At 42.7% G+C, this 24,767-nt stretch overlaps 1 protein-coding gene across 1 annotated transcript; it reads left to right on the plus strand.

Annotated features, from left to right (window-relative positions):
- The first annotated feature begins 3,926 nt into the window (after positions 1–3,926).
- LOC110487115 (soluble guanylate cyclase 88E) lies at positions 3,927–21,981 on the plus strand. Its single transcript, XM_090216693.1, has 17 exons — positions 3,927–5,275; positions 5,937–6,113; positions 6,417–6,549; positions 6,671–6,845; positions 6,975–7,066; positions 7,296–7,553; positions 10,854–11,050; positions 11,724–11,848; positions 12,165–12,285; positions 15,770–15,899; positions 16,238–16,384; positions 16,710–16,856; positions 17,086–17,242; positions 17,962–18,071; positions 19,982–20,071; positions 20,311–20,429; positions 20,672–21,981. Exons 2-17 carry the CDS (start codon positions 5,986–5,988, stop codon positions 21,072–21,074), a joined length of 2,532 nt encoding a protein of 843 aa, XP_090072819.1. The 5' UTR covers positions 3,927–5,275; positions 5,937–5,985; the 3' UTR covers positions 21,075–21,981.
- The last annotated feature ends 2,786 nt before the right edge of the window (positions 21,982–24,767 follow it).

Raw genomic sequence — 24,767 nt, forward strand, 5'->3', positions numbered from 1 at the left:
TGAAGCTGGTTGAGAGAATGCCAAGAGTGTGCAAAGCTGTCATCAAGGCAAAGGGTGGCTACTTTGAAGAATCTCAAATATAAAATATATTTTAATTTGTTGAACACTTTTTTGCTTACTACATGTCTCCATGTGGTATTTCATTGAATCTCAAATCTCAAACACTTTTCATGGTTATATGATTCCATATGTGTTATTTCATAGCTTTGATGTCTTCACTATTATTCTACAATGTAGAAAATAGAAAAAGAAAACAAACCTGGAATGAGTAGGTATGTCAAAACTTTTGACTGGTACTGTATGCTATATATAAATGAAAATAAAATGTAATTTATTAATTCAGTCATTCAGATAGGGCGATGGGGAAATCGTAATGCTAACAATGCTGTGTGTGTGTGTGTGTGTGTGTGTGTGTGTGTGTGTGTGTGTGTGTGTGTGTGTGTGTGTGTGAATGAACAGAATGAACAGGGAGGAGGAATCAGTATACAAAACCATGGTAGAGCTGTCACAAGCCAAGCCAAAATTGGATTAGTGTCACCCTTGATAAGGAGAAGGGCAAAAAAAGGAAGAGGGAAAAATTGGAAGAAGGAAACGGCTACTTTTTTTCTCCCCCTTGCAATAATTTAATTTCAAATTCAGGGCACTGAACGCATAAACACACTGTTATAGAGCCGGGTAAAGTTAATGGAATATTTATATGCAGACTCCAGAATATTTCTTTCTTTTTCTCAGCAGTCAGTTTTTTCCTTCGTTTTACAACTGCCTTTGTTAGGCTTTGACACCAATTCTGCACCTCCAAGAGGACTGTGGTTCCATTGGCGGCTGTTGAAAAGGCCTTGTAGAGAGCGAGGGAATGGGAGCTGTGATTTGTCAGGGACTATTAGCTTCTCACCACACCGACTCACATAGAAATCAATGCAAAGGAATAACGGACCGCCCCACACCATGCTTTCTAAACTGCCCTGGAAGATTCAATAAACTAATGCAGAGAGGGAGGGAAGATAAGAGTATTAGTTATTAGTGCGACCCATAACAATATAGCTAGCTACAATACAGCATCTCTGCAGGGATGGGGGAGGAGAGAGAGAGAGAGAGAGAGAGAGAGAGAGAGAGAGAGAGAGAGAGAGAGAGAGAGAGAGAGAGAGAGAGAGAGAGAGAGAGAGAGAGAGAGAGAGAGAGAGAGAGAGAGAGAGAGCGAGAGCGAGAGCGAGAGCGAGAGTGAGAGAAAGAGAGAGAGAGAGAAAGAGAGAGAGAGAGCGAGCAAGAGAGTGAGAGAGCGAGAGCGAGAGAAAGAAAGAGAGAGCGAGAGAGAGAGAGAGCAAGAGAGAGAGCGAGAGAAAGAGAGAGAGCGAGAGAAAGAGAGAGAGAGAGAGAGAGCGAGCGAGAGTGAGCAAGAGAGAGAGAGCGAGAGAAAGAGAGAGAGAGAGCAAGACAGCGATAGAGAGAGAGAGAGAGAGAGAGATAGAGAGAGGTGAATGTATGACAGATGAGTGAGTGAAAAAAAGAGTGTAGAAAGTGGGGACAAGGAAAGAGAAGAGCGAAAGAGGGAGAGACAGATAGACAGACAGACGTAAGAAAGAAGATAGCGAAAACTCAGAACTTAAAGGAGGGTGGAGGGAAGGGGAGAGAGTGATAGAGTGAGAGGAAGGGAGAATGGGAGGCCCTAGGAGGATAAAGCCACACAAGTCACCCCATCGACATTGTTGTTAACATTCAGTTAGAGTAGCTGCTACCTCTGCCGCTGTGTATACAGTAAAACCAATAAGAGGCTGGTATCATGGGATTGAGGGAGAGAAATATGGCACATTGTTGTGCTGGGAAAGCGATGAGGGAGGAGATTGAGAGATGGGAGCCGGATAGATTCCTATTAAGTATTCAACTACAGGGCACAAAAGTTACAGCACATACAGCACCGTAGCTGAGATTTCCATTTACCCCACCCTGTGAATCATCCATACAGCTTTTGCGCAGTCACGGCCCAGTTATACTACAGGATTTGCAATTTTATCAGGGGCCAGAGGCAGTGGCAGTATGGAACAGAATGTTAGGCTGTACTGTTACTGTCATGATGTGGCATCTGATAAGTTCAGGTTTAACACAGTGGAAATTGTTCAATAAGACCCCCACCTATAGCATTTGTGTTTCCATCTGCATGAAATTACAATAATGGCATCGAATGTTGATATACGGTCACTATTTATACGGTCACTATTTCAATGGAGCAGACCATTTATGCAGCCAACTCGGGTGTGCTGAATCAGGTATGCACTATGCATGGTCTCTTCCACCTGGCACCCTTGTGATCAAATCATCCACCAGTTAAGCTGGTTGAGGCTGATAACTCCTAAGATAACAAGCAAGGAATGGGGGGGGGGGGGGGGGGGTGGGGGGGGGGGCTGTGAAAAGTAGCACTGAGTGCAGATGACAGGATCAACGTGTGGTGCTGCACACTACCATTTCAGATATCATTTGAATGGACTTGGCTGCTTTCAGAAACGACAGTCCCTTTACACAAGTACTACATGATGTAATATAGCTGAAATCAAAGCAAAATCACGAGTCATTTCCCCTTTAAAATAATTGCCTTGGACATCTGTGTGGAGAGATACTTCTTGGCACCAACAGCACATTGTTATCTTCCTCCATTTCCCAGGTTAGAAGAAGCAACAGACATCCTGGGTCGCTCCTGCACAGTTGTAGAGAGGCCATTAAATAAGACAGTAACACCTGGAATAAAGAGAGAGGCGGCGAGAGAGAGAAAGGGAGGAACTCCAGCACTGGCAGGAAATGTGGTAGAGGATGCTTAATATCACACAAAATAAAATAACTACCTCTGGTTCACCACACACCTGTCATATTGTTGTAGAGAGTGGGAGAGGAGGGGCCATTTGTGGTTGGAATAGGTGAAGTAATCTTGTTGAAGAAGAAGTTTCACCATGTACAGGAGGACCTGGCCGGCTAACGGCTAATTTCAGTCATTGATTCAGTAAACAATGTTAGCCTACATTTGGTTACGGTGCATGAATAATACACAAGATCCCTATTTAAAACCCATTTGTCTTTGAGTTTCCTCTTTGTAACAACAGGTAGGCCTTGAAGAGCTGTAGCTTATGATGAGAATGGTTGACAGAGCAGACAGAACTTCGGTGGTCAAACAAGTTGTTCTAAGATTATCATAGGCAGTCACAGGAGCATTATGGGTTTGAAGTAATTAGGTGCAGCTACTATGAAAAAGTGTGCAAGCAATGCCGACTGGAGCTTCACTTACAGCGGTGGTAGTTAGTGATGGGTCTTTCGCGAACGAACGGCTCTTTTTGAACAGATTTTTTTTGGTGAACGTCGGGAGCCGACTCGAATCGCTTCGGAGAAAGAGCCTTTCGTTTGGCTCCCTGATTTGCATACTGCACTGCTTTTTGATTCTCTAACGAGGGTGACTCCAGACGGCAGAAACACATAGTGGGGAGAGTGCGTCAAAGTGGTCCACGCTTCATTTTTTTGCAGGCTACATAATAATTTGGCCAAGTAAAAATGTATTTGAACGCGCATTTCACGATCTGACATAATGGTAGCCTACCTTTTGTGCTTTCTATTGGATATTTGCTATTTGTTTCATGGTTCTACGTAGATGTTAAGCATTTTAAACGAAGAGGCGTTTGGGAACCAAATGAGCCGGCTCTTTTACGTGAACGGAGCCTATGAGCCGGATCACCGAAAATACTCGGAATGCCCATCACTAGTGGTAGTGTAGTTTCTCTCTCTGTTGACGTCCATTGATGTTTTCATTTGAATGGAGAGCGTTGTAACCGTGCCCCCTAGCGAATATTTAGAGAAAAGTAGATGAGCGCATGAAAACATAATCAGTTGTCGGTCGAGCATATTCTGTCTGTGTAATACAACACAACACACAGAATACGTGTTACACAGACAGAATAGACTCGACCGACAAGTGAGTGAGTTAGTGCGCTCATCTGCTTTTCTCTAAATATTCGCAAAGGGGCACCGTCACACTGCTTTGCAACAGAACTAAAGCTTCGAAAATTAAGTGTTTATACAGTATTTGTATAATTAGCTTGCTTCTGCGCGCGGGATGCAAGGAAGGGTGGTGGGGAGATCAGTCGGCCTTGGACAAAAGTGGCATGGCTGGGCCACCATATTTGTGAATATTTGTAGTAGTTATTCAAACCAACCTGTTATCAATCCCAAAGGTTTTGGTTTTTAGAAACGGATTTGACCTACTTGGACAATAGGTCTATAGCCTGCCCTACAGGCTAACAACATAGCTGATATATACTCTCCCTCCCCTTCAGTTTATAGAACGGGCAAAACCATTGCCTCAATAAGCAGGGCTGCTCGTAACCAATTTACATTACTGGGCTCCTGTGACTGCCTATGATAATCTTAGAACAATTTTAGAACAACTTGATGGTGATAATATGGTGCATACTATCACCATCAAGACAATGTTCACACTCACAGGGCTTTCTCAATCCAACCGTACTTGCAACATGAGAGACATAATTTCCCCGCGGGTTCTGATAACGGGTGCGTTTAGCATTACAATAGTGCACTCCACGAGCATCTGTAGCCTAGGCTAAACCAATGCTCCAACACGTTAAAACATTTTTTATTTTGGATTAAAAAACGACTACAGGTTACACTTTAACTTCTAAAACCTGATAGATATATATTTATATCTTTAAATATCTTCCCTTTATCCGGACTGAATTTGTTTTCTTAATTTTAATGAACTAATCAAACCCCGAAAATCCATTGAAGGGCTGCTCCAGATGTTGCCCTAGGCTTAGAGAGCCTTCTTATTTTTTTACATATATATATTTGTCACAATACATTTCATAGTCCACAGCCCTATATGTACAATTAAACAGTATATTGATTTATTTAAAGCATTTAGACTTATATCACAGGGGGGGCATGCCCCTCTTGAGAGATTCCCCACAATAAGCCCACACACTTTTCCTTTTGGCATTCATAACCAAGATCCAAACACAGACTTACAGCACAGTACACACACACATTGGCCTGCTATGCCTTCAGCGAGCTAGAAAGTCACCACTATTACCTTTTCTTTGGTACCTGCCAGAAACATGCCTTGGCACACTTATTTTCGGCCCTGCCACCCATTGACTTGACAGAGAAGTGTCTGAAGAGGGCCAGTGTCACGAGCAGGTGTTTGGCCAGTCAGAGCAGGGAGCAGCATTTTGGCGTTCGCTCCCACAGTTGGACCAGCGAATTACATACCACTGAGGGACTGCAGGTAAGGGACTCATATTTTCACCCTCTTCTTCTGCTTTTTCTTTGGGAAAACCTTTGATATACTATGGGGAAACATTTGTGTTAGCTGGCTAAATGTTGTGGAACATCCGGACAATTCTAGGTTCGAGGTGCCATAGACTAGAGGCAGTACTGTGCAGTGTAGTGTCTTATTTAAAGATGAGTCTTTAAAGGATAATCTTGTACTATTGTAAAAGTCTTCTGATCAACACTGACAAAAAGAGTATTGTGTAACAGTGTGCAGAGGTAGGGAGGTGTTTGAGGAGGTTGCCAGACACTCAAACCTCAGGGTAAGAGTGTAAAGTAACTTATTGTGTCTGTATATGTACACATGATTTGTGTCCATGTGAAAATGTATTTGTGATATAGGTGTGATATTGATTTTCTCCTTTTTTACTCATCGGTTAAATACTACACGTGAAGTGCAAGTACTGCACATGTGCTAGTAGAGTAGAGCTGTGTGTAGAGCAAGATGTTCATCTTTCTCAGGAGACCCAAAAGGGATGATTTATTGATTTTGGAAAATATTTGTGGCAATGAATAATGAGGGACTTCATAGTTTTTAACATCTCTAGTTCATCCTATATGCAAAATGACTCAGACTGCAGGTGTTTTACACTTCTTCTTTCCTTACCATTCCTCAGTAAAGCAGTTAAACTTGGCAGAAATCTGGAGGTTCCCAACCCCCTTAAGATGTACGGCCTGTACTTGGAAGCGGTGAATGATTATATCAACGAGTCGTACGGAGAGGATGTATGGAGGCTGATAGAGGCCAGGGCAGAGATACCGCATCTCAAGTTTGTCCGCCATCAGATGTACAAGTACGGCCATATCCCATCTTAACTGTCGGGGCAAACTACATCTCTGTACCCATCATATGCGTCATATTTACTTTATATTCTAACTTTACCAGGAAGGGAAGTCACTTGAGGTTTCACTTGAATCTCTTTCCTGATAGACTTGGCAAAGCACAACAAGCTATCACAGACCATCAATGCATAACACACACACAGACAACAGGTCAATGAATGCACTAACTGTAAGTCGCTCTGGATAAGAGCATCTGCATGACTAAAATGTCAATGTAAATGTCATATCTAGGTATCTTCCTTTTTCCCCTGCAGTGACAACCTAATCCTGCGGCTAGCCAAGGCAGCTGGTGAGGTCCTAGGGAAGACCCATGATGAGCTCATGTATGCCTTCGGGGTTTACATGGTGAAGAGGATCGGGAACTATGGCTACGAGAGGATTCTCAAGGTGACCTAGTGACTAGTGGCCCTCCTCAAGTGTCACTAGGCATAATTGGCCCTAATTAATGATCAATACACTGGTGTGTGTGTGTGTAATGTCATTATTTATCCCTTGTCCATTCATCCAGGTGTTGGGGCGTAATGTGCGTGACTTCATCAATGAGCTGGACAACCTGCACGAGTACTTCCGCTTCTCTTTCCCCAAGGTGCAGCCTCCCAGCTTCTGTGTGGAGGAGGAGTGTGAGACCAGCCTCACCCTGCACTACCGCAGCACCCGCAAGGGCTTCACCCAGTTTGTCAAAGGTAGGTAGGGAGCACCACAGAGGACAAACATAGCAAAGCACTAAATTATATTTGGTAATACTATACATAGGATGCAGGTCACACATCTCCAAACTGTAAAAATACTTGTTCTCTCTTCCCATACTGTAGGCCAGCTGTCTCAAGTGGGAAGGCAGTTCTACAATACAGACATTGAAGTTGAGATCCTGTCCAAAGAGGAGACTGAGAAGATGACATATGTGGTATGTACTGTACTGTGGGCATCTGCCTATCTGAAGCTACTTCTTTTCAACAATGTTATGTACACCCCAGCGCACATGCAAGTAACTCCTCTGAACTAGGAGTGCATCACTTTCCAAGTGCTACTGTTTGCCCCATTGTCAAACAACTTTAGTTTCAGGCCCCATTGTCATGATACGCACAACCTTAAGATCCTCACAGCTGCGTTGCCGTGATGTCTCTTTGCCACAGATCTACAAGATGAACTTTGACAACGCTGCCTTCAAGCACCGCATGCCCCAGCAGAAGACGGCCCCAGGGTACGAGAAACTACCCATGAAGAGGGGCATCTTTTTCGACATGTTCCCCTTTAGTGTGATCTTCCGCCGGGACATGACCATGTACCGCATTGGGGACGGCCTAAAGGAGGTCTTCTCCGACCTGCAGGGCAAGAAGGTCAACGAAGAGTTCACCCTGGTGCGGCCCATGCTGGAGTTCAGCTGGGACAACGTGAGTACAGGAGGGGAGAGAGAGTGGGATGAGGGTTCTGTTACATTTGGTGTGATTTTTCCACTTTCCTAAGCTATTGTTGTCAATCCAGAGAGTTTTTTAGTGGATATTTGCATAATTTAGTAACATTCAACAACCCCCTTTAATGGTCCCAAACATTGAAAATCATGAATTTCATCACATTGGATGATATTTGGATGAAATCAGTTCAAAGTAGGGTAACCCAAGTATGAAGAATGTCTGTAGCTGGCACATTGATCATGTTTGATCATAAAGTTACTGGTCCCCTCCCCCTTGTCAAACACTTGGATTCAGTCAGGCATTACCAAGGATTTACTTCCTGCTTTATCCAACGTCACATAAAGCCGGAAATGTAATACACCAACGGTAGCGTCGTATCATCTTAAAGTATTTAAATATGTACCGCCCTAAAACCATAATTGCATGTGTTCCTACGCCTTGCTTTGGCTTTGTTTACAAACCGTAGGCAAGCTACTAGTAGCTAGCTCAAGCAGAACATACAACCAAATAATATATATTTTGTAAATATACTGGTAGCCAACAAGCTACTTACCAGCATGCTGGAAAAAAGCACATTGTGACTGGATGCCATAGTGTAAATTTAACGTTACACTATTTTCTGAAGAAAGAAGACATCCGACAGCAGTGTCTCATTTTTATTTTGGGTGGACAGGCTTCACTGAAAATTACAATTATGTCACGGGTGTGCAGTCCACATTTTGAGCGAAGTTGCTTTATCAATTGGGGAGAATATTCGATTGGTCTTGCCAGGAAGCTAATCCTAAAGACGGATTCAATACCATCATTGACAGTGGAACAGTGGGTCTTGAAAGTGCTGAGTGTCATTATGATTTTCACTTTTCATCTCCTTTTGGTCTTTTCACTATCTTCAAGCTGTAATGATAGACATTTTAGAAAATTCAACATCTATTTTGTCTGCATAGCTTCCCAGGCAACCACCACAGCAGGAATGCTGTGATACAAAATCTGCTTTCCAAAGGCAAAGAAGGGGGGGGGGATATGCTGTGAAACATGTGAAGACAGACCCAACATACTGTAAGCCATTTATTAATTTCCAGTGGTGGAAAAAGTACCCAATTGTCATACTTTAGTAAAAGTAAAGATATCGTAAAAGTGAAAGTCACCCAGTAAAATACTACTTGACTAAACGTCTAAAAGTATTTCGTTATAAATATACTTAAGTATCAAAAGTAAGTATAATTGTTAAAATATTTTAGTATCAAAAGTAAAAGTATGAATCATTTCAAATGACTTATTAAGCAAACCAGACGGCACAGTTTTCTTTAGATTTTATTTACTGATAGCTCGGGACACTCCAATACTTCAGACATATTTTCAAACAAAGCATTTGTGTTTAGTGAGTCCGCCAGATCAGAGGCAGTAGAGATGACCAGGGATGTTCTCTTGATAAGTTTGTGAATTGGACCATTTTCCTGTCCTTCTAAGTATTCAAAATGTAAAAACAACTTTTGGGTGTCAGGGAAAATGTATGGAGTAAAAAGTACATTATTGTCTTTAGGAATGTAGTGAAGTAAAAGTGTTCACAAATATAAATAGTGTAAGTCCAGATACACCAAAAAACGAATTAAGTACTACTGTTCATTTAAAGTCTGCACCAATTAAGCATTTTAGGCACACAAAAATTCAAGATACAAACATTGAAACGTTTCACAAAAAAGTGCGCAACCAAATATTGCATATTTCCAATTGAGTACTTCAAAAACACCAGAAAACACATTGTAAAATGAATAGATCACTACATCAACGAATCGATAGCATCATAACTAGTAACTAGGAACAGTAAATAAAAAACATTAAAAAAACATTTCAAAAACATTACCGGCTATGTAGACAGATTCCTGGATCTCCTCTTCAACAACGTCACGCTTGATCCAGCATGTTTACAGTATGTGGGGAAGCTGTGTGTGCTGTCCATCCCAGGACCCCTGTTTGCCCAGTGTGAGAGTTCTGACAAGGAGGAGGCCATAGTGTCCCGCTTCAATCTTGGAGGTGACTGAAGTCTGCTTGATTGAAGCGGGGTACATGGGTCCCCCTCCCTTCCCCATCAATCTCTGTGGTTGGTTGCATTACCTAAAGCCTAAGTAATTAACTTTTACATGATATGATATTACATTTTGTTAATTCCTATGTTTTTTTTAGCATTTGGATGGGAGATGAGTGTTACAAATTGTATGAATCAATGGGGTCCTGGACACTAGGGTGGCTGGGTGCCTATATTAGGCTTATGGCTCTAATTATTTATTTTATGTCAAATGATGTCTCACATTTATTTCTCACCATTATTTCTCATGAGTGTTCATGTTGATCAATATTTTGGGCTATGCTGTCCTGTTGTAAATGATCAAATAAATGTCTGATCAATACATACAATTCTGAACATAGTTATTTATAATGCAACCATTTCACTACACCCGCAATAACATCTGCTAAATATGTGTATGTGACCATTTTTTAAAAAATTTGATTTAATGCAGAGGCACCAATAAATTGTCCAGTACACTTATTGTATGCTGTTTGTATATTCTCTTATGTGTAAGCTTCTAAGATCACTCAGGCTTTACTATTCTTGTGAAGAAGTGTATCAGTGAGCTGTATTCTGTAATTGGTTATAAAACAATAGAAATGCAATTGTGTATTACTGCTGTTTGTCTGATATCCAACCGTTCTGTTGACTATGAGAGCATTTTGCAGAGAAAATAGGTTGAGCCTACAATTTAGGCTAGGAATGACATGTGGCCCATTGTTTACCTGGTCATCAATGACATGTGGCCCATTGTTTACCTTGTTACAAAGACCACAAGGGCATTTCAAAGAGCTGTCAGTCAAGGCGAGCTCATGAATATAAGCTCCCTGCCCACTCAACCTGTTCTTTCAGGCTTCCAGACAGTTAGAAATGAGAGAAAAGGTAACATTTCTTCAATTCTGAGCATTTTAACAGTGTACAAATATTATGGGTGATGTTTTTGTCATTCAAAGGCTATTTTTACTTGGGAAATAGGATACCTGTGCGGGACCTTTAAGCATCACCATGTCCGCATGTATCAGGGCCAGTCTCAGAATAAAGAATCTCAGAGTAAGAGTGCTGATATAGGATCAACACTGCCTTCATAATCACAATAAATAAGGTTACATGGACAGTTTGGACCTGACCCTAGATCAGCATTCCTACTCTGAGACGCTTTGTGAATACGGGCCCTGGATTTGACTGAAGTCATCTGTTTCCATGCTTCCCCTCAGATCTACACCCACCTTAACAATGTGTTTGAGCTACTGTCCAAAGCTGTGGTGGAGAGCAAGCAGAAGGTGAATGTCCCTAAACTGAGCAAGGAAAAGGAAGACGAGGGAAAAGAGGAGAACGAGAAACCCAAACGAGAGGAAGAGAGAGGTACAGAGAAGTCAAGGGTCCGCCCGTCGCCACAGTCAACCGACAGGAGAGGGGAGTACTTTGTCCCTAACAATCTCTAGCACATGTCTAATGTTTAAGTGATTTTAATTCATTAAGGTCCAATGCAGCTGTTTTTATCTCAATATCAAATAGTTTCTGGGTAACAATTAAGTAAGTTACTGTGATTGTTTCAACTAAAATTATCAAAAAGAAAGACAAATAGCTTCTTAGTAAAGAGCAATTTCTTAAACAATAATTTTGCTAGGACTGTCTGGTAGTGGGGAGGGGAAAAACTAGCTGTTATTTGCAGAGAGGTTTGGAACTCTCTTTCTTATTGGTCTATTCACTTAACTTACTGCCTGGTGATGTCAACAGGCAGGCCAAAACTCCATCCCACCAAAAAGGCTGACATTTCAAGCAGTCCTTTCAAACAGCTCTTACACTAAAAGGGTATTATAATAATTTTCATAATTTCACAGTATTATTCCAACCTCATAGTGTGGAAATATATGTAAAACACAGGAAAATCTCATTTTTGACTGCACTGGGCTTTGAAAGTCTTCCAATATGTGTAACAATAAATAATCTCTGTCAGTGCTGTTATAAGCATGAGTGAAATGCATAAAACAAATGTCACTCACTCAGCCACCCATTCTCCCTCCCTAACTCAGTCATTCCCTCCCTCCCTCCGTCATTCATTCCCTCCTTTCCTCTGGCCCATTAGATGTGAAGTCTGTGGAGGAGATGAAGGGGGATCAGGAGTTCAGCAGTGCTCTGACTCAGTACAACAGCTCAGCCAACTCAGGGGGAGAGGACATCGAGCTGCTCGCCTTCCAGACTGTCACCGGTGAGAACCCCTTCTTCCTCGCCCTCCACACTTCTTTTTATCTATCTTCCCACCTGTCCAGCTCACCAAAATAAGCTTACATGCTACATAGCTTTGTTCTCCTAAATTTGACAGGGGTACAGAAATCCACCTCAAGGCCAGAATCAAAACAGTCAGTGATTGCCCTGTCTATTTTGAATGAAGTATTAACTATACCATTTTGAATAACTAGAGTGTAAATGGTCTTGGAATTGTTGGTGACAATTCTACATTTCAAACCAATGTTTCCAAGTTCTATGTCTGTGGATGATGCCACCCTTCTCTTCGTCATCCCCAGGGAAGTGCAGTGAAACCATCTTCGAGGATATGAGGGAACCTCCCAAGAAGCCCCTCCACCTGAAGGGTCAAATGAAGTACGTCCCCCAGTGGGACTCGCTCATCTTCCTCAGTACGCCCATGTAAGACCACCCACAACATCCTTACAGTACCTAGTCATTATCTGACTATGAAGGCAATACGTAATCCAATTCAAAACTTGCCTTGAGGCTACAGCTATGTGATGCCACGGTCAGACGTGCTTACAAAGCAACCAAAAAAGGAGAATCCAAAGCTTCGATAGTATAAAAACAAACAAAACGGTATTTTACAAACAAAGATAATTTCATCGACTATAGTCCATCCAGGCCTACCTGAGCCATAACACCAAACCACAAATTAGGTATAGGGAAGGGGAACAAGGGGGTGTGCCCAGGTAAGGCTCAATTTGGCAAATCTGACCATAATTCTATCCTCCTGGTTCATGCTTGCAAGCAAAAACTAAAGCAGGAAGTACCAGTGACTCGCTTAATACGGAAGTGGTCAGATGACACGGATGCTACGCTACAGGACTGTTTTGCTAGCACAGACTGGAGTATGTTCCGGGATTCATCCAATGGCATTGAGGAGTATACCACCTCAGTCATCGGCTTCATCAATAAGATAAGTGCATTGACGACGTCGTCCCCACAGTGACCGTACATACATATCCCAAGCAGAAGCCATGGATTACAGGCAACATCCACATCAAGCTAAAGACTAGAGTTACCGCTTTCAAGGAGGGGGACACAAATCCGGACAGTTATATGAAATCATCAAACAGGCAAAGTGTCAATACAGGATTAAGATTGAATCTTACTACACTGGCTCTGACGCTCGTCGGATGTGGCAGGGCTTGAAAACTATTACGGACTACAAAGGGAAACCCAGCCATGAGCTGCCCAGTGACACGAGCCTACCAGACAAACTAAATGCCTTTTATGCTCGCTTTGAGGCAAATCAACACTGAAGCATGCATAGAGTACCGGACGACTGTGTGATAACACTCTCCATAGCCGATGTGAGCAAGACCCTTTAAACAGGTCAACATTCACAAAGCCGCGGGGCCAGGCAGATTGCCTGGACGTGTACTCTCAAAGCATGCCAGGACCAACTGTCAAGTGTCTTCACTGACATTTTCAACCTCTCCCTGACCGAGTCTGTAATACTTACATGTTTCAAGCAGACCACAATAGTCCCTGTGCCCAAGGAAGCGAAGGTAACCTGCCTAAATGATTACCTCCCCGTAGCACTCACGTCGGTAGCTATGAAGTGCTTTGAAAGGCCCGTCATGGCTCACATCAACAGCATCATTCCCGGATACCCTAGACACTCAATGTGAGTAAGACAAAGGAGCTGGTTGTGAACTACAGGAAAAGATGGGCCGAACAGGCCCCCATTAAAATTGATGTGGCTGTAGTGGAGCGGGCTGAGAGTTTCAAGTTCCTTGGTGTCCACATCACCAACAAACTATCATGGTCCAAACACACAAAGACAGTAGTGAAGAGGGCACAACAACACCTTTCCCCAGATCCTCAAAAGGTTCTACAGCTGCACCATCGAGAGCATCCTGACCGGTTGCTTCACCGCCTGGTATGGCACCTGCTCGGCATCTGACCTTAAGGTGCTACAGAGGGAAGTGCGTACAGCCCAGTACATCACCGGGGCAAAGCTTCCTGCCATCCAGGACCTATATACTAGGCAGTGTCAGAGGAAAGTCCAAAAAATTGTATAAGACTCCAGTCACCCAAGTCACAGAGCGCCAAGTAGTTCGGTACCGCACGGCAAGCGGTGCAGGAGCGGCAAGCCTAGGACCTAAAGGCTCTGTAACAGCTTCTACCCCAAGCCATAAGACTGCTGAATTAATCAAATGGCCACTCTGACTATTTACATTGAACCCCCCCTCATTTGTTTTTACACTGCTGCTACTCACTGTCTATTGTCTATGCATATTTACTTTACCCCTACCTACATGTACAAATTACCTCAACTAACCCGGAACCCCTGCATACCGGTACCTCGTTATTGTTTCTTTATTGTATTACTTTTTATTATTTTATACTTTCGTTTATTTGATAAATATTTTCTTAACTTGAACTGCATTGTTGGTTAAGGGCTTGTAAGTAAGCATTTCACTGTTATATTCGGCGCATGTGACAAATAAAGTTGGATTCGATTGCTTTCAAATACCCATGATTACCATAATAGAAAACCCAAAACATGATTTCTGTAAGGACAGACGCTGCACCCGGACCTGACGTCACCAACAAAATCAAAGAACTCCCTGATGCTTCAAATTGTGTTGTCAGCCTTCTGTAAGGACAGACGCTGGGAGATGAGAAGCAAGTACAGGGACTGAATATTTAATAAATAACGGAAATGAAACAAAACACGGACAATGTCTGGACAAGGGAACCATAATGACATTAATGCTGACTCTGGAAAGAAACTGAGGAAGTGACAGATATAGGGGAGGTAATTAATAACGTAATGAATCCAGGTGAGTCCAATGAAGCGCTGATACGAGTAACGATTGTGACAGGTGTGCGTAATGATAAGCAGCCTGGAGACCTCAAGCACCAGCGTGGGGGAGCGGGAGCAGACTTGAAAGATTTCAATAAATCAATGTTTTACGATTCTAATAAGACAAACCATAAATGTTCATAATGATACTGAACGTAGGGGAAGTTGGCTCTTACCTTAGATAACACTTACTTTAGATATTCCTTACCTTATGGTGTGTCTTTGTTTATTAGCATATGAAAATAATAAAAACAATGACATGCTATATTTATAATATTACTATATGCCTATAAATAGTATGCATAATATATATTTGGTCCGATGTTTCATGAGCTGAAATAAAAGATCCCAGAAATGTTCTGTACGCACAAAAAGCTTATTTCTCTCCAATTTTGTGCAGAAATTTGTTTACATCCCTGGTAGTGAGTATTTCTCCTTTGCCAAGGTAATCTATCCACCTGTTAAGTCTGGTATATCACGAAGCTGATTAAACAGCATGATCATTACACAGGTGCACCTTCTGCTGGGAACAATAAAAGGCCACTCTAAAATGTGCGGTTTTGTCACACAACACAATGGCACAAATGTCTTAAGTTTTGAGCGAGCTTGCAATTGACGTGATGACTGCAGAAATATCCACCAGAGCTGTTGTCAGAGAATTGAACGTTAATTTCTCTACCATAAGCCACCTCCAACATAATTTTAGAGAATTTGTCAGTACATCCAATCGGCCTCACAACCACGTGTAACCACGCCAGCCCAGGAGCTCCACATCCGGCTTCTTCACCTGCGGGATCATCTGAGACCAGCCACCCAGACAGCTGATAAAGCTGAGGAGTATTTCTGTCTGTAATAAAGCCTATTTTGTGGGGAAAAACTCATTCTGATTGGCTGGGCATGGCTTCCAATTGGGTGGGCCTATGAACTGTAACTCAGTAAAATCGCTGAAATCGTTGAAATTGTTGCATGTTGCGTTTATCCGCTTTCCTCTACCTTTCCAATCCATTCTTATCTCCCTTTCTGCCACTCACCCCATCCTTGCTGTCTCTCTCATTCCTCTTCCAGTATAGAGACAGTGGAGGACATGATTAAAATGGGCGTCTATGTGAACGATCTGAACCTACACGACTCCAGCCGAGAGCTCATCTTAGCTGGAACACAGCAGTCGGCTGAACTTCAGCTGGCTCTTGACCAGGTAAGTCATACACATTTCATATAAACCACATACCACCTTTTAGAATAGGAATAGCACACAACCGTACTTTGGTACATTGTTAACATTATCAGATAACTCCTCTACTAACTGGGCCAAGTTTTCCTCATCTAAGAATGCAAGACATACTACTATACCCACACACAGTCCTGCTCATAGGCAGCTTCATTTTCAAAGTTACAAAGAAAGACATATGTAGTGTATACTTCACACTGAAAGGGAGAGGCAAAGGCCATCTCAAGGGCGGGGCTGGATTTGAAGAAGGATGAGGAGTTAGTTGACTGACAGCTCTCTCGCTCTGGTGGCTCCTCCCACTCCAGGAGCAGCAGAAGTATGCCCAGCTCCAGGAGATCATCAAGAAGCTGGACGAGGAGAAGAAGAGAGGAGACTCCCTCCTCTACGCCATGATCCCCAAAGCTGTGGCTGACCGGCTCAGGAAGGGTATCACGGCCCTGGAGACATGCCAGGTACTAACCCACAGCCATAAATTTACAGATACATATACATATATACAGGATGCATCCAAAATGGCACCCCATTCCCTACATATTGCACTATATAAGGCCCAGGCTCTGGCCAAAAGTAATGCACTATATAGGCAATAGGGTGCCATTTCAGACACAGCCATAGAATTTGTAGAGGAAACTATCCTCCATGTTGGCTCAAAACATTCAATGACAATAAGGCTCAATTGGAATCCAACGAGCCACCTCAGTTCTGTCAAGCCAGAAGAAACACCACAGTAAAATGTCAAGCATTTAAGTGTGCTGGTATTTCCTTTCCGTTTCCCAGGTGTTCCCGGACGTGACCATCCTATTCAGCGACGTGGTGAAGTTCAACGAGATCTGCATCCACATCACGCCCATGCAGGTGGTGGACATGCTCAACGAGATCTACATCGTCTTCGACACGCTCAGCGAGAAGCACAACGTCTACAAGGTGAATGACTAGGACAATACAAAATAAGGGCCTCTGTGGGAACAAATGCCTGAATACTCAACCAAGGTTGGCTGGACCAAAAAGGAGAACACAGACTCTATTATCATGCATTGAGTGGCTGTAGCAATGTTTTACAGAGTGGAATATTTAGTTTGTTTCATTGGTAGGATATAATTTATACAGTAATGCTTCTAAACATACAACTTGACTCTTATTCCCCTGGGTTCAGGTGGAGACCATCCGAGATGCCTACATGGTGGTGGCAGGCGTGCCCAATAAGACAACCTTCCATGCCCACCACATATGTGACATGGCCCTGGATATGCTGAGCTCCATCGACCACCTCAAAGACCCCTCCACTGGAGACAATATCCAGATCAGAGTTGGTGAGCAGAGACCATTGAAATACAATCTAGTCACTCTATTTCTATGGCACAGACAGTGTAGACAGGAGTGGGCCTTACCGTAGAAATATAATCACTACATGCTATCTGATTACAAACAAACTGTACCTGTAATACGTTACTAGCAAAAATATTGTATTCCGATTACAGATATATTTGAAAAACTAGATGATTACTTCTTGGGTTACTTTTAAATTCATAAAGGACGATTGCGGAACAAAATACATTATGACACCTTTCTGTTTTCTCAATGACATTCAATTCAGCATTGAAAAAAAGCCGCAAGTTGTTCCACCTGAGCGAGTCTGACCACAAGTCAGAGACCACTATGTTTGATGGATCCTTTTTGTCTTCCTTTAATGCCTCTTTGGGGGAAAAGTAATTCAAAAGTAACCAGATTACATTACTGAGTTTGGGTAATCCAAAAGTTACATTACTGATTACAATGTTGGTCATGTAACTGTAACAGATTGCATTTATATAGTAACCTACCCAACCCTGCATATGACAGACATAAAGCATACACATACTGTACGGTGTGTCTTTATAATCCAGTCAAAAGGAAGTCAAAGACTTGATATTGTCTAGCCATCCCTGACTGTGCTCCTCAGTTAATGCTGCCAGATTTATACTCCTTAAGGCACCCTGAATCTAGAGCCACTGACCCAGGTGGCTCAACATTGTGTGTTGCTTCCCTTCAGGGATCCACTCAGGGATGGTGGTGGCTGGGGTGGTGGGGCTGAAGATGCCTCGCTACTGTCTGTTTGGAGACACCGTCAACACTGCCTCCCGCATGGAGAGCAATGGGGTGGTGAGTGCTGACATTAGAACATAACCTCACTATAGGGTAAATCCATTTGAAATCAATTACTTTTTGACAGCATTCCTTTTGATTTAAACAAAAGGTTCCATACATGTTCTATTTCTTTGATTGACACCCACTCTGTATTCAAGAGCATGTTGTGTCTCAACCAATGGCGGTCACAACCAATGTTCCCTCAAAAGAATGTAGGCACTGAGCAAATTTCAGGTCTGCTGAGCGCAAACCTGAACGTTGTGAAAATTATGTACAACTTCCGGCATGCATTTACTGTGAACATTGATGCTGAACCCGGTTTAAGTTAGTTTTGACAGTGGTCAAGTAGGCTACTGTGGCTATTTGATCATAATGTAGGCCTACCAGAGTGTCCTACCATCAAAAACAGAGAAAATGCATCCCATAAAATGTTTACATTGAAATAGCTGTTCTATCATTGAGCCTACAGTAGGAGCCAATCTGTGGTGTTCAATGTAGGCCTACATTCCATGAGACTTCTGAAAAAAAAACATGCAGGGCTTGACATTAACCTGTTTATCCACTTGTCCTCAGACAAGGAGGTGACTGAAAAGTATGTGTTGTTTGATGCAAGAAACCACTTTACAAAATAAAACCCAAAATTATTCCCATACCATTATTACAGAGTCAGACAAGTTATGCTACCCTCTACCTATTGATTACTTAGCTTATTCAAGCCTATCTCAAAATACAACACTGCCCCTTTAAGACATTAAAAACATGTCTTTACCTGACTCGCTTTTCAAAGATGTCTTGAAATGCACACGTTTTGTGCTCTTGTAGGAAGCAATCAATAACCCATTGCTGACCCATTGCTGACTACAAATTATCTATAATTGGGCTAATAACTTACTAACTAGCAAAGGATATGAACAAATGTACAAAACGTACACACATTGCTACATGTAGCTCTTGCTTTGATCTCAAAACAAGCACATCTACTCATGACCGCTCATGCTGTAAAAACAGTCCAGTTCAAAGTGATTGGCACAGATCCATATATAGCAATGGTCTATTTGCATATCGGCCAACTGCAGCTCTGATTGGTTATGCCGCACTGGTCTGTGTAGAGTAAGGGCCTGAGTTGTGCCTGTCATTACAATAGAAACCTACTCCGATGTGTTCTGCCAACAACAAAATCTCTTGCATACTTAGTTTTGTTTCGGTATATTGCCTTGAATGTGGCTAATATTGCGTTGATTCAATCACAATTCCCGCAGTAAAGGGAAATGTTGATAGTGTTAACTAATGGGGAAAACTCTGCGCAGGCTGATATTTCTTCTGTGTGGCAGTCCCGGGGATCTGCGTGTCCACGCACAGCTTAGAGGGAACATTGGTCACAACACAAAAAACCTTTGATGATGTCAAATAGGGTCTAAGCTACAATGTATGTGAATATTTTAAAAAATCTGAGGTTACACATTTTTTGATCATTGACGTTTAAGGTTAAAATAAATTACATACTTTAAAAAAAAAAAATGATCAAATGGTTTGACAACCCTGTTTGTAAGCTTTTAAATTATACAAATTATCAACCATTTATATTTTCCAGTAACATGGATGTCTCATGGTATGGTGGGGTATGCAAAATAGGTCAACTTTGATCAACTTTATCTCTTGAAAGTTTAGGCATTCAGGTCCATAGGTCGCGTTCTGAGCACTTCTACAATGGACACATTTTTATGGAAGGATTTGTTCAAATGAAAAGGGGTGCTGTCAAAAAGTGATTGAATTCAAATGGATTTACCCAATAGACGCAATCAATTAGCACTGTATAGCAAATAATGTATTTCGTAAGTAGGCCGCAAGTAGATTAATGCGACATTAAGTGAGCTGAATAGTTAGCACTATGTCAGCCATCAACCTCTGTGTGTCTGTCTGTACAGGGCATGCAGATCCACATAAGCCAGACCACCAAAGACCACTTGGAACATGAGCCCTACATAATTGAGGAGAGGGGAAAGATCTTTGTGAAGGTATGTGTACGATGTTCCATCATGGCACTGTGATGCTCCACCTGCCAAACAGACAAACATGAACCATACTAAATCCATTTTTTAAATCTTTCTATTAAAATATATTTTGATCTCTTCAGGAGTTTTATCAAAGTTCAAAAGTTGTCATTTGCGGCCCATCCATTGGCTGAGTTGACAGGTATTGAACATAAGGACCATGAACACGGTACTATTTCTGCCTAAATTCTGTCCATTCACAGGGTAAAGGCTACATGAAGACATATTGGCTGAAGGGGAAGAAGGACCTGTCGTTTAAGACTCCAGCAGAGCTCCGCTACAGCAGTGAACAGAAGGACTCAGAGGACAGGAGCTCCAATGGGTAAGTGGAGCAGGGGAGGAGGCAACACCAATCTCTTCTGTAGGGTTATACTGCAAGATGCCCTATCTCATATGACTGTGAACTGTTCATTGAACTTCACTTCTGTATAGTTAGTAAGGTTCCAACATCAGCCTGTTTGTGGAGCGAAGGGCTTGCATAAGAAAAACACACCTGCTACTAATTTGCTTTGCTTTTGTACATACTGTATGTGGTCATTTTCTTTTATACATTCCAACACACAGGTCCACCTGCACCAACACCAAGCGCTCCACCTCCAACCTGAACATTCCCAACGAGGAGCAGGCAGAGGGCAAGCCCACCCCCACAGAGCTGCCTGCAGAGCCCTTACCTTCACTAGAGGGCGCCCCTGAGGACCCCACAGACCCCACCGAGCCCCAGGAGAAGAAAGTAAAAAAGAACACTAAGAACAACAACAAAGGGGGTGTGGCCAAGCCCGAAGCTCCTCCCCAGCAGGTCAATGTAGTGCAGGAGAGTGCAGTTCTTCCTGCTGTTGCCCAGGAGACCCCCACTGCTCCCCCGGCCTCCGCCGCCCCAGTGCTCAACAACAAGAAGAACAGCTTCAGGCAGCACACCAAGCTGCCCGCCCACCTTCCCATGCGCAGCACTTCCTGCTGCCTACTGTGAGAGGAGAGGCTAAAATAATGTGACTGCATTATTATCTTATTGACAGTCCTGTGAAGGCAAACCTGAAACTGACCCTAACCTTGAACCTCAACCAATTAGAAAATTCAACATGGTTTCGCTGGTTAGTCATGTCCTTTTTAGTTTTTCCCTACTGTGAGATAGACCAGGCCAGAGTTCAAGACTTCTCAGCTCATGGGCCAGCCTTCATGTTCGATATATTGTATGATGCCCTGGTGTCTATCCTATGTTTTTTCTTAGGCAGGACCTGAGGGTCCCCACAGCAATATTCAGGGCAGCCCACACCTAATGTAATGTATTAATCCATTTATTCAAGGTGGAGTAACAGAGGTAGACAGGGCGACCCACCTCACCTAAGTAATAATAGTGGAAACATTGATGCTCCTAAAATTAAACAAATGTGACATTGCTGAAAAGGGAAAAAAACATTTCTCTTCCAACAAATATATACCGATACTCATGTCTTGATGACGTGTTAAACAGTGGGCCTTTTTTGGTAATACAAGCACCTGGCTAATGTTATGGATTTCTGCATGTTGTTGATAGGAAACAGGTCAATAAATGTACAGTTCATGTACTATTTATTAAGTTATTACCGTCGGTGAAAACACCTTTTCTAATTACAGGATCACAATGGATTGGTATACAGAGTAAGATGAGATGTCAAGAGATGGTTGTATTTTATTTGCATAAACTAGTTCTGAGAAGTCCGACACAAGTTACAGTTCTGATACTTTAATGATGGAATAATATTGACTTTAATAATCATTTATATAATAGCGCTTTTCCTAATGCTGTAAGTGCTTTACCTTTCTGTTTTGTATTTGTAATTTGTTGCACGTTTACTGTATGTTAGCACTTCTTTGTCCATAAAAACTGTACAGACAAACACGTCACGTGTTCATTTCCTTGTTGATATCTTTAAAATGTTTTGCTTGACAATAAACACACACACAAAAAAAAAGTGATTCGCTCACGATGTCAGAGGGACAGCTGAGACAGCTGAGATTGTGTGTGCTCAGAGAACAGGTAAGCACCAGTCAGAAAATACTAAATGTGCAAAATGTGGAATGAAAAGACAGTAAAGTGGACAAAGACACTGAGCTCAATTATGTCCAAATAGAAATCCCATCATGACAATTATTTCATAATCTTATTCTAGATTAAAAATGTCTTCACTAAAGTGGGAGGCCCAATGTCCTTGATCTTTTAACTAAGGAGGTAACAAATTATACATAAGCTGTGCTCAAAGAAAATGTACGGTGCCTTCAGAAAGTATTCATACCCCTTGACTTGATTCCATATTTCTGCAGTGGTAGCCTGAATTCGAAATGGATTCAAAAATATATAAACTCAGCAAAAAGAGACGTCCTCTCACTGTCAACTGCCTTTATTTTCATCAAACTTAACGTGGAAATATTTGTATGAACATAACAAGATTCAACAACTGAGACATAAACTGAACGAAGTTCCACAGACATGTGACTAACAGAAATGGAATAATGTGTCCCTGAACAAAGGAGGGGTCAAAATCAAAAGTAACAGTCAATGCAGCTGGTGGCCATACCAGATACTAAGTAGTGCAGTGCATCTCCTCCTCATGGACTGCACCAGATTTGCCAGTTGTTGCTGTGATATGTTACCCCACTCTTCCACTAAGACACCTGCAAGTTTCTGGACATTTCTGGGGGGAATGGGCCTCACCCTCACCCTCCGATCCAACAGGTCCCAGACATGCACAAAAGGATTGAGATCGGGGCTCTTCGCTGGCCATGGCAGAACACTGACATTCCTGTCTTGCAGGAAATCACGCACAGAACGGGCAGTATGGCTGGTGGCATTGTCATGCTGGAGGGTCATGTCAGCATGAGACAGCAGGAAGGGTCCCACATCAGGGAGGAGGATGTCTTCCCTGTAACGCACAGCGTTGAGATTGCCTGCAATGACAACATGCTCAGTTCGATGATGCTGTGACACACCACCCCAGACCATGACGGACCCTCCACCTCCAAATCGATCCCGCTCCAGAGTACAGGCCCCGGTGTAACGCTCATTCCTTCGACGATAGACGCGAATCCGACCATCACCCCTGGTGAGACAAAACCGTGACTCGTCAGTGAAGAGCACGTTTTGCCAGCAATGTCTTGTCCAGCGACAGTTGGTTTGTGCCCATAGGTGACATTGTTGCCGGTGATGTCTGGTGAGGACCTGCCTTACAACAGGCCTACAAGCCCTCAGCCCAGCCTCTCTCAGCCTATTGCGGACAGTCTGAGCACTGATGGAAAGATTGTGTGTTCCTGGTGTAACTCGGGCAGTTGTTGTTGCCATCCTGTACTGTCCCGTAGGTGTGATGTTCGGATGTACCGATCCTGTGCAGGTGTTGTTACACGTGATCTGCCACTGCGAGGACGATCAGCTGTCCGTCCTGTCTCCCTGTAGCGCTGTCTTAGGCGTCTCACAGTACAGACATTGCAATTTATTGCCCTGGCCACATCTGCAGTCCTCATGCCTCCTTGCAGCATGCCTAATGCACCTTCACGCAGATAAGCAGGCAGGCACCCTGGGCATCTTTCTTTTGGTGTTTTTCAGTCAGTAGAAAGGCCTCTTCAGTGTCCTAAGTTTTCATAACTGTGATGTTAGTTGCCTATCTGTAAACTGTTAGTGTCTTAACGAGCGTTCCACAGGTGCATGTTCATTAATTGTTTATGGTTCATTAAACAAGCATGGGAAACAGTGTTTAAAGTCTTTACAATGAAGATATGTGAAGTTATTTGAATTTTTACGAATTATCTTTGAAAGACAGGGTCGTGAAAAAGAAGGCCAGCATATCCTGGAGTCGCCTCTTCAATGTTGGTGTTGAGACTGGTGTTGTGCGGGTTCTATTTAATGAAGCTGCCAGTTGACGACTTGTGAGGCGTCTGTTTCTCAAACTACACACTAATGTACTTGTCCTCTTGCTCAGTTGTGCACCGAGGCCTCCCACTCCTCTTTCTATTCTGGTTAGAACCAGTTCGAGCTGTTCTGTGACAGGAGTAGTATACAGCGTTGTATGAGATCTTCAGTTTCTTGGGAACTTCTCGCATGGAATAGCCTTCATTTCTCAGAACAAGAATAGACTGACGAGTTTCAGAAGAAAGGTCTTTGTTTCTGGCCATTTTGATCCTGTAATCAAACCCATAAATGCTGACCATAATTATATCCTCCTGATTCCTGCTTACAAGCAAAAACTAAAGCAGGAAGTACCTGTGACTTGCTCAATTTGGAAGTGGTCAAGATGATGCGGATGCTACACTACAGGACTGTTTTGCTAGCACAGATTGGAATAAGTTCTGGGATTCATCCAATGATATTGAGGAATACACCACCTCAGTCATCCACTTCATCAATAAGCACATCGATGACGTCATCCCAACAGTGACCGTACATACATATCCCAACCAGAAGTCATGGATTACAGGCAACATCCGCATTGCGCTAAAGGCTAGAGCTGCCGCTTTCGAAGAGAGGGAGACTAATCCGGACGATTATAAGAAATCCCGCTAAGCCCTCAGACGAACCATTAAACAAACAAAGCGTCAATACAGGATTAAGATTGAATCCTACTACACCGCTCGTCGGATGTGGCAGGGCTTGAAAACTATTACAGACTACAAAGGGAAATCCAGATGCGAGCTG

The sequence above is a fragment of the Oncorhynchus mykiss genome, chromosome 2 (assembly GCF_057628025.1).
Source record: "Oncorhynchus mykiss isolate SJ-2025 chromosome 2, ASM5762802v1, whole genome shotgun sequence".
In the NCBI taxonomy this organism is placed as follows: Eukaryota; Metazoa; Chordata; class Actinopteri; order Salmoniformes; family Salmonidae; genus Oncorhynchus; species Oncorhynchus mykiss.

What these genes read in the sequence shown, in the direction of transcription:
- LOC110487115 (XM_090216693.1), top strand. Translation starts at nt 5,986, where the DNA reads ATGTACGGCCTGTACTTGGAAGCGGTGAATGATTATATCAACGAGTCG. An exon ending in ATCTTCCTCAGTACGCCCAT is followed by an intron (nt 12,286 to 15,769) that starts GTAAGACCACCC and finishes TTCCTCTTCCAG; the next exon opens with TATAGAGACAGTGGAGGACA. An exon ending in GAGGACAGGAGCTCCAATGG is followed by an intron (nt 20,430 to 20,671) that starts GTAAGTGGAGCA and finishes TCCAACACACAG; the next exon opens with GTCCACCTGCACCAACACCA.